The 10,615-nt window shown below is 43.1% G+C and overlaps 2 protein-coding genes across 2 annotated transcripts; both read right to left on the reverse strand.

The window, feature by feature from the left end:
• Positions 1 to 2,206: 2,206 nt before the first annotated feature.
• Positions 2,207 to 2,923, reverse strand: LOC122752824 (mRNA turnover protein 4 homolog). The gene has a single exon (XM_043999756.1). The coding sequence runs from the start codon at positions 2,921 to 2,923 to the stop codon at positions 2,207 to 2,209; it is 717 nt and encodes a 238-aa protein (XP_043855691.1).
• Positions 2,924 to 4,997: 2,074 nt separating this feature from the next.
• Positions 4,998 to 5,787, reverse strand: LOC122726567 (transmembrane protein 217-like). Its single transcript, XM_043964372.1, has one exon. It carries the CDS (start codon positions 5,785 to 5,787, stop codon positions 5,209 to 5,211), a length of 579 nt encoding a protein of 192 aa, XP_043820307.1. The 3' UTR covers positions 4,998 to 5,208.
• Between the last annotated feature and the right edge of the window lie 4,828 nt (positions 5,788 to 10,615).

Consider the following 10,615-nt stretch of genomic DNA (forward strand, 5'->3'; position numbering starts at 1 on the left):
GCTTTCAATAGGAGCCCAGTGTTGGCCACTTTTCTAAGGCCTAGCCCAGGTAAGTTTCAAGAAGCCCATCACTAGCAGGTCATGGCCAACTCATAAAATTGTCTACTAAGGCATGGAGGAATTAGAATAGGCAACATTGGAGGGGGCCTCCTCCTCCACACAAATGAAATAATGAATTTTTAGGAATGTGGCAATATCATTACATTGCCTAGAATATTGCAGAGGGCTACTGAAGGGTCTTCCTGACAACAACCTTCCCTGTACCCCCAAATTAGCCTACATATCATTTATTTATTAATCTCCTTAATACTGAGATAATATGCTACAGCAGCTGCTCAAAAACCTTCAATGACCATCTATTGCCACCCCCTCCCTTTTTTTTTTTTTTTTTTTTGCCAGGAAAAGCTTTTTAATGGTTTTACACACATATTCCTTTAAGTGGCAGAGAGGCCCAAAGGCACGTTTTTGGGGTCTCAAGTCACACCCCGTGGATGAGTGAAGCAGAAGCAGCCTCCATCCCATGGCGGGTCCCATGGCCTGTTTGTATCCGCAGCACAGTGCCTGGGACACAGTGCTGACTGACATCTGTGCCATCCTCCCAGGATCAGGCCTCTTTCCAGTTACAGCCTTGAGTGCAGATACCAGCTTGGCACAACTTCCCATGTTAGCACCGTCCCAGCGGGAAGATCGCGCACATCTGTCCTACTGCAGAGAAGACTGAGCCTTGGAAAGGTGTCCCCTTGAGAGCCAGGACTGGGAAGCCAATTCTGACTCAGTCTCTGGGTGGATCCCACCCTGGTCACCTGAACGGGGCCTATCAACATGGGGTTAGGGTTCAGCGACTCCCTTCTAGGCTCCGGTGCTCAGGTCCTCCCTGCTGGAGGTTGGGCCTTTTATGAGTCAGGTCCAGTTTGTCCAAGCCAGCTGGCCAACAAACATACATTAAACCTCTCCTGTGGGCTGGGTACTGTGGGGATACAAAGGAGCTCCCAGTCTAATGGGAGATGTGGGAAAACAAAAAACAAGACTCAGCTGGGAGAAATGGAGAGTGGAGATGGAAGGCATCTAGGGACACTGAGAAAGTGTCCACTGACAGAAGGTGGGGTTTTAGCTGGAAAAAAAGGCCAATTTATCCCTACGCTGGGGTCCCTAGCCTCTGAAAGTATCTGGATAATTCTATTTTAATATAGTTAGTTTCCTTGGTGATGCTGAAAATTTAAACATTCAAAGAAGATTCTGACAAAGGGTGCATGGGCTTCATTGGCCACCGCCCAAGGAGGCTACGGCAGAAAAGGGGAACACCCCCCCTCATGATCCTTAGCTGGTGCTGTCAGCACTGGGACTAAGTGGCTGTGTAATGCTATGTAGCATGGAACAGAGAGAGGGAGGGACCTTGGATTTCCAAGTTCAGACACTTGGGTTCAAACCCTCCCTGTCTGAACCCAGGCAGGTCAAACCTTTTAGTCCATGAACTCCTCTATAAAATGGACACAATGCTCAGTGTTGCCCACCCTCAGAGGGATGTCCTGAGAACACTCTGCAGGCCTTCAAAAAGCACCACACAAAGGTGTGTCAGTATTGTGGGAGGTGACTGAAAGCTGAGCTGCAGTCCTCACCTCCCTGGGGCTGATGGCCAAGCATGTGCGGCAAGCATGGGTCTTGTTGTCTACCTTATACTCAGTCTAATCCAGGACATGTTACATGGTTGATGTTGGCACGTCCTTGCCTGTGAAGGATCCTGCTAAGAGCACTTGGTTCCTCTGCCAGAGTCCTGGACAACCTGCCCCACTCGGTCCTCCCTAGCTCTGACCGCTTCATCGCAGCTGCAGCAGGATCTGCTTTCTCTAGGGGTTGCGTCCTTCTTCCCAAATCCCAACTTTGGCATTTCCTTATCATGTGTCTGGAGGCAGGCCGAGCAGGGGGAAGCGAGTGGGGTTGGCAGAGAAGCACCAGGACAGAGACCCCCCCCCACTAGCCCTCACAGCAAGGAGCCACATCCTTTCCTTTGCCCCCAGGTGCACCCACTACGCTGACAACGCTTTATTCTATATAAAAACACAGTCCCATGTGCCCTGCACCTCTCCCTCCTGAGAGTCCTGCAAGCCAGTCTCTCCTCCCTTAGAAAAGGGAGGCAGCCGCTCTGAGAGGCTGCACCGAGGTGACAGCCTGTGTCCTGCAGAGGGGCTCCTGCTCGGGCGGTCCCCGGTTAGTCGTCCTCCTCCGAGTCCTCCGATTCCTTGGAGGAGCTGTCACCAGGTTCATCCTTCTCTGCGCTCTCCCCAACATGCTCGAACTTCCCGGACTCAGCCTGCCACAGGTACTTGATGGTAACTTTGAACTCTGCCATCTCGACCCCAAACAGCTTCAGGACTCGGGCCTGCTCAGGGGTCAGCACGTCACCCTCGTTACACACTTGGTAGTCGGAGGTCAGGGTCACCACACCTTTCTTGAGGGCAGTGGGCAGGCCGAGCTGCCTCAGCTGAGGCTCCATCGAATAGGGGAACTGATCCAGGGGACCCGCATCCAGGCTGACGGTGAAGGTCGCTTTGTTCCCAGCCCGGGCATAATCCATTTCTGTATACTTACTGAACCACTCATTCACTTCCTTCTTCGTTCTGTCGGTGAACAAGAGACCCACCTCACCCCTCAGCTTCTTGCTGACCTGGTGCAGGTTGTCCTTGTACTCCTCAGCGGCACCTCGGCCCAAAGCCACCATCATAACCTTGTTCTTTCCAAAGAAAATCCGGCTGTGTTTCCAGGCACTCCTGATATCCTTCAACTTGCTGTTCCTCATGTTTTCCACAGAGAAGATGAAAAGGTACTTGTACATGTCCACGCATTTTCGAAGCTCTTCTATCAGCTTCTGTTTGAGTTCTAGGCCCTTCGTTAAGGAGACCTTCTTGTCGCGTTTGGACTTAGGCATGATCACCCCCTCCCTTTTTGAGGCATAGTTAAGTGACTTGCCCAGAGTCACACAGCTAGGGAGTATCTGAGGCCAGATTTGAACTCAGGTCCTCCTGACTCTAGGGCTGGTGCTCTATTCACTGAGCCACCTAGTTGCCCCTCACTTTCTAAATACACTTCAAAGGCTGAGGCCTTTCCTTTGGCATTCACCATGCCAACTCCACCCCCTCTAATCTGCCTCACCCCAATCTACTTTGATAACCTTTTCTCATATTCTACCCTCTCACACATTCTAAATATCAACCCTCCCCAAACACATCCTACCTCTACAGTTTTATTCATGCTATTTCCTACACCTGAAATGCCCTCCTCCAAGACTGATTTTAGTTGCAGATATTCTATCCATTTTTCAGAGCCCAACTCAGATGTAACCAAATTTCTCTGCTTACATTCAATCTCACACCTCCAACTGCCTTTCAGACATCTCAAACTTAACATGTCCAAAACAGAGTTCATTATCTTTTCCCCCAAATCCTGATCTACTACTATATTCCCTATTTCTGTAGAGGGTAACACCATCCTCCTAGGCCTTCAGGCTCACAACCTAGGAGTCATCCTTACCTTCTCACTGTTTCTTACTCCCCCCTTTTCCAAGCTGTTACCAAGGCCTGTCAATTTTACCTTTTCAACATCTCTCAAATATACCTTCTTCTCTCCTCTGATATTACCACCACTCTAGTGCAGACCCCCATCTCCTCACACCTGGACTGCTATAATAGCCTCCTTCCCACTCCAATCCAGCCTCCATTCAGCCACCAAAATCATTTTTCCTAAATCCCAGATCTGATCATATCACCTCCCTACTCAATAAACTTCATTGGTTCCCTATTGCTTCCAGGATCAAATACAGAATGTTCTGTTGGACAAAGCCCTTCACAGCCCGGCTCCCTCCTACCTTTCCAGTCTTCTTACACCTTGTTACTGGACATGTATTCTCTGATCCAGTGACACTGGCCTTCTGGCTATTTCACAAACAAGACACTTGATCTCTTAGATCTGGATATTTTCTCTGACTGCCTCCCATGCCTGGAATGTTTTTCCTCCCCAATTCCACTTTCTGACTTCCTTGTCTTACTTTATTTCTTGGTGTGTGTGGGTGATTTGGGGGCTAGATTCCCCCTCTTCACCTTACCTACTTATTTTTTAATTTTTTAAACTTTTAAAAAAAAGTTATACATACAAAACATTTCCACATTCACAGGTTGTAAAAGAAAACAGACAAAAACAAAACAAAACCAAGGAACTATCAAAAAAAATTATGCTTAATCTATTTTCCCTTGACTTACTTTAAGTCCCAATTAAAATTTCAGCTTTTACAGAAAGCCTTCCTCAACCCCTCCTCATTCCATTGCCTCCCCTCTCTTATTAGTTCCTATTTATCTTGTAGATAGCTTACTTTGTATATATTTGTTTGCATGCTATCTTCCCCATTAGATTATAATTTTTTTCTGAGGGCAGGGAATGTCTTTTGTCTCTTTTTGTATCCCCAGAGCTTAGTATAGTGCCTTGCACATAGTAGGCACTTAATAAATGTTTATTGATTGATAGATTGAGGAAGTCCTTCCTGAATCTCCTCCTAGCTAGAAGGGATCTCTACCTCTCCTGATCCCAGAGCAGGTTGTACCCTGAATATCTATTCAAATTTAAATTATTTTGAATCTGTGTACCTGTCTCATTACTCAAACTAGACTATACATTCTTTAAAGCCAAGAACTTCCTCTTATTAATCTTTTTTTTTAATCTTTCCCAGCACCCAGTATAATACATTGTGTACAGCAGATTGATTGATTAGGAAATGTTTGTTGATTGAGTGAATGGATAAATGATTATATCACACTGCCTGGGCAGAGACTGGGGAGAACTGACTTCTTGTGAGGTTGAGATGTCTTCTTAAAGAAATAAAAATGTAACACAGAAAAGGAAGAGGGAAAAGGAGAAGCCAGATGATAAATACAACCAAAGAATATGGAACAATGCAAGACAATTTATTACTAAGTACCAAAAGGAATGGATACAGATAACAAATGGTCCAAGCAAACTCTTCCTCTCCCCATTTCCCTCCTCCCCCCCAAATTTTGCCTGCAGAACAACCTCTTGCTTGGAAAAAAAGGACCCCCCAATAACTTGCAACAAGAATCAGCATCGACAGAAGGCATCAGGATCAGGAATTGGAGGGTAGAAAGTAGGGAGAGCTAGAAATCCAGGATTAGAGATCTTCCCTCTCTTCCTTTCTCCTAACAAAGATCAGGTGAACTTTCTCTCATGGTTCATTCCCATATGGGACCAGGATTCTGATACAGCATCAGAGTACAGTTTGGTACGGGGACTTTTCTTGGCCAAGTGGTATGGGCCCTTAAAGAGATTGTAAGCATAGGTCACCACAAAGGGTAGCCAGAAGGCATGGAAGATCATACGGGAAATTTGGCTAATCCACAGGTAGTACTTTATTGGCAAAAAGGGAGGCTGGATGACCTGAGTGATGAGCAGGATTAGGGAGAAGCAGGTGATCTCATAAATGATGATCCAGAGGATGTAAACGAGGAGGCCCAGGTAGAGTTTCATGTGCACAGAGTAGAGGAGGAAGCAACTAGCCAGGAGGGTGGTGATGGACAAGAAGATGGTGATGTTATTCTTGTGAGTGAAAGTCCAGAGGGTCACTCCTTGGAGCTCCTCGTAGATGTTGAATTTGTTAGGTTCCTTACCAAAGGAAGATGTCTGGTTCAAGTCAAGAATGAGGGACTGGATAGTGATGAAAATGGTGAAAATACCCGCCATGCAGGAGCCCAGCCTGGGGCTCATCATACATTTTCGTTGCCAAAACATCTCCTGCAGAGAAAGAAAGTTTGAAAAAAAACACAACAACAACAACAAACTGCCATGGAGACCAGATGTCAGAGCCAGCTGTGGCATCAATCAGTTTAACTTGTCTGCCAAGAGTCAAAAAATGATGAAAGGCTGGTGGAAAAAACACTTGAAAGGAGGAGTCAACAGAACTAGATCCTAAACTTGGTTTTTCCATTTTAAAAAATAAATATATTAAATGTTTTCAAACTTTTGGGTCTCAGGACCCCTAAATGGGGGTCTCATAAAAATTAGAAGAAAAATTATTGAGGACCCCTTTATACTCTTAAAAATGGAAGAACTCCCCAAAACTTTTGTTTATGTGGATATATATCGTTTAGATCACAAATGTGTGTGTGTGTGTGTGTGTGTGTGTGTGTGTGAGATAAACCTGGTTTCCACATAAGTCTCATGATATTGTGATATTGCCTGCTGACAGTGTGTATATGTATATCCACACACAAACATATATAACCATAATAGAAATTAAAACTGAAAATTTTAAAATGTATTTATTTTAAAATTATAATATATAATGATCATTTAAAATAGCAATTCTAAATAAATAACAAATTTAATAATAATAAATCTGTTATGAGTTAACAACGTATTTTTATTAAAAATCACTATATTTTCCCAAAAAATGTAAGAAGAGTGGCATTGATTTATATGTTGTTGGATTTTTTTTTCAAATCTCTTTAATGTCTGGCTTAACAGAAGACAGCTGTATTCTCACATCTGCTTCTGAATTCAGTCTGTTGTGATATGTTGTTTTGGCTGGAAGTATATGAAGAAAATCTGGCCTCACAATGATATGTAGTTGGAAAGTGGGGAGGTATTTCAATGGATATTTTCTTAGTATTATTATGAAAACAGTTTGGCTTCATGAAAGGATCTCCAGGAATCCAAAGACCATACTTTGAGACTGCATTACATTATGGAGTAGGGGGGAGAGGAAGGGCAAGTTATTTCCCCAACCTGGACCTCAGTTTCCTCATTGATAAAATGGAAATACTAACCATATTTGAACAATCCACCTCCCTCAATTGTGAGGAAAGTGCTTTGGCAGTTAAGTATATAAAGCACCCCAGTTGGAGTTGGGAAGATCTGAATTTGAATCCTGTCTAAGAGACTTGCTACTGTTACTCCTCCTCCTCTTTCCTCCACCTCCTCTACTATTACAACTACTACTATCACTACTACTACAGCTACTGCTACTGCTACTGCTACTGCTACTGCTACTGCTACTGCTACTGCTACTGCTACTGCTACTGGTACTACTTAGGTTGTTGCTGCTGCTGCTATTCTCCTCCACCTCCTCCTCCTCCTCCTCTTCTTCTTCTTCTTCTACTACTACTACTACTACTACTACTACTGGTAAGAGCTAGCATTTTATAGTACTTTATAAATTTGTCTCATCAAGATCCTAGGAAGTCTTTGTTTATTCTGGTCATCCCTTCTGTAAGACTTAAATGACATTAGGATTGGGAAATGGGGGAGGTGTATATATATATATATATGTGTGTGTGTGTGTGTGTATGTATGTATGTATATATGTGTGTATATATATATATGTATGTGTGTATATATATATATATTTTTTTTTTAAGTGGGCCAATGAGGGTTAAGTGACTTGCCCAGGGTCACACAGCTGGTGTCAATTGTCTGAGGCCAGATTTGAACTCAGGTGGTCCTGGATTCAGGACCGCTGTGCCACCTAGCTGCCCCCAGGAGGTATAATTATGATGCAAGGATAGAGACAAAGTAGATACAAAGGATATAGACAAAGCCAGACAAAGTGCCTAGGAAAACTTGAGAGAATACACTTCACTGTTTAGGGAAGACTTCATGGAAAAGGTAGCATCTGACCTAGGCCTTGAAGGAGCAAAAACATTTGAAAGGTATAGATTAGGAGGGACAAAAAATAGACTAAATGGAGTTTTATTGCTCCTTTCCATAGTCATTCTCTGACCTTTATGGTGTGTGACCTCATAGACCTATTCCCCAGACTGATGTAGGTACTTCTCTTAACTGCCCTCAAAGTGATTAGCTTTCTCCAAGGCTGTGGTCTATTTCCATTTCTAACCACACAGTACCATGCAAAGCACTGACTGTATGGCATGACTTTAATTTTATTTGTTTTTTGTCTTTTTGGCAGGGCAATGAGGGTTAAGTGACTTGCCCAGGGTCACACAGCTAGTAAGTGTCAAGTGTCTGAGGCTGGATTTGAATTCATGTCCTCCTGAATCCAGGGCCAGTGCTTTATCCACTGCGCCACCTAGCTGCCCCATTACTTTCATTTTAAAACATTTCTGTGACTTTTTTCTCTATTTTTTATAATTATTATTGAATGGAAGTCCATGTTTAGTTTTCTGTGAGAATAAATTTTCAATAGAAGTTCAAAATAAAAAACCAGTTTTATATCTAAAAAAAAAATCACATTAGGATGATTGACCTAGGGGAAGTCTTTGGGTGTCTGGACTCAGCCAGCTGATAACAACAGTTCCAGAGTTGATTGTTAAATTTTCAGTGTGAGCATTTACACCTCAAAAATCAGGGTTTGAGTTATTTATTGTTTTGTTGATTGTCAAGACTTAAAACTTTGGTGGACAAAACATTAGTAATTCTTATTAAACTTTAAAGTATGTCCAGCATATCTAGACCCCACCTCCCTACCCTCCCCAACTCATTATTAAACATTTACCAAGCATACCACTGCCAGAACCACCATCCCACCCCACTCCCCCATCTACCCTAGTCTAAAAGTTATGTAAAAAGCTATGCAGGATCCTAAAACCGCCCCAGTTTTCTCCTCCCATTCTGAGGAATGGAATCTACTCTGCCCCAGGTCAATCCCCTATCTCTGGGATCTAGCCAGAATTCAGTGAGACAGAAGTGGGGAGGATAAGGTAGAGAATGTTTAATAGGTGAGCGACACTATTGAGTGGAGCTGACTGATTAAGTGAGCTAGAACTAGAAGGAAGCTTAGAAGTCATTTAGCCCAAACTTTTCATTTTACAGAGAAGGAAACTGGGCCCAGAGGGGTTGACTGGCACAGATTCACACCAGTGAGACAGGATCAGGAGAGGAATTTGGATCTTGGGATTCCAAAATCCAGTGCATTCTCTTCTTTCTTGAAATGTGTATTCTTGTTGTTAAGTGGTTTTTCAATCATCTCCAACTCTCTGTGACCCCATTTGGGGTTTTCTTAGCAAAGACACTGGAGTGGTTTGCCATTTCCTTCTCCAGCTCATTTGACAGATGAAGAAACTGAAGCCAACAGGGTGAAGTGACTTGCCCAGGGTCACCCAGCTAGTAAATGTCTGAGGCTGGATTTGAACTCAGGAAGATGATTCTTCCTGATTCCAGGCCCAGCACTGTACTCACTGCTCCACCTAGTATAGTACATGATATTCTATATACTCCCCACCCCCAGTAGACACTAAGTTCCTCAAAGGAGTTTTATTTTCATCTTTGTATCCTCAGCGCCCAACACAGTATCTGGCACACAGTAGGCACTTAATAAGTTCGTGCTGAATAAAAGACCCAGGAGACAGATTTTTCTAGTTAGGGCTTTGGCTTACATTTCTATTGCAGTGAAGCACAAGTCCAATCCCAAGAAGCACAATTATACCAAAGGGGAATATGTAGGATTCTACCTGTTAACCTGAAGGCTGAGCATACAATTGAGCTGTAGGAGTTCGGAGCCCACAGACCCAAGGGTGAGGGTCAAGGCCCTCTCCTACACACATATCCTTACACAAAATGTTTCTCCTTTCTAAGTGGGATGGCCCTCTGTTCAAATTCTAGAGCTTCAGGATGAATAACCAATCAATCCATCAACAAATTTAAATATTTATTAAGCACCAGTGAGGATGCCAGACGTTTGCTAAGTATTAGAGACAAAAGTACCAAGAATGAAAACAAGCCCTACTTGCAATGAGCTTGTATTATAATGGGGGAGATAGCGAGTATAAATCTAAAAAATATATACTGCATAAATATAATCAGTAAAATGATATATGTATGTCAGCCTATTACATATATATATATATATATGCTCATGTTATATATGCATAGATGTATATATTTGTTGGCAGCTAGGTATCAGAGTGGATAGAAAGCTGAACTTGAAGTTAGGAAGACCCAAATTCAAATCCAACCTCTGATACTAGCTGTGTGACCTTGGATAAGTCATTTACCCTTTTAAAAAACCTCAGTTTCCTTATCTATAAAATGAGGGTTATAATAACAACTACCTCCCAGGGTGGTTGAGAGGATCAAATGAGATATTTGCAAAACACTTTGCAAATACATGCTAGCTATTTTATGTGTGTGTGCATATGTGTGTATATGCATACATAGATATATGATATATAGATATATAGATATGTAGATATACACACACAGATATATATGTATATGTATGTGTTGGCGACTAGATGGACTCAGTGGATAGAGCATTGGGCTTGGAGTCAGGAAGACCTGAGTTCAAATCCAGCTTTAGACATTTATTAGCTGTGTGACCCTAGGCAGGTCACTTAACCACTGTCTGCCTTAATTCACTGGAGAAGGAAATGGCAAACCACTCCAGTATCTTTTGCCAAGAAAACCTCATGGACAGTAAGGTCCACGGGGTCACGAAGAGTTGGACATAACTGAACAACAATATGTGTGTGTACACATGGGAGTGTCCTAAAAGTCTTGGTGAAGTTTTGTTTTTTGGGTTTTTTTGTGAGGCAATGAGGGTTAAGTGACTTGCCCAGGGTCACACAGCTAGTAAGTGTCAAGTGTCTGAGGCTGGATTTGA

The sequence above is a fragment of the Dromiciops gliroides genome, chromosome 4, assembly GCF_019393635.1.
Source record: "Dromiciops gliroides isolate mDroGli1 chromosome 4, mDroGli1.pri, whole genome shotgun sequence".
In the NCBI taxonomy this organism is placed as follows: domain Eukaryota; kingdom Metazoa; phylum Chordata; class Mammalia; order Microbiotheria; family Microbiotheriidae; genus Dromiciops; species Dromiciops gliroides.

Coding starts and splice junctions, on each gene's coding strand:
- LOC122752824 (XM_043999756.1), bottom strand. CDS start 2,923: ATGCCTAAGTCCAAACGCGACAAGAAGGTCTCCTTAACGAAGGGCCTA.
- LOC122726567 (XM_043964372.1), bottom strand. CDS start 5,787: ATGTTTTGGCAACGAAAATGTATGATGAGCCCCAGGCTGGGCTCCTGC.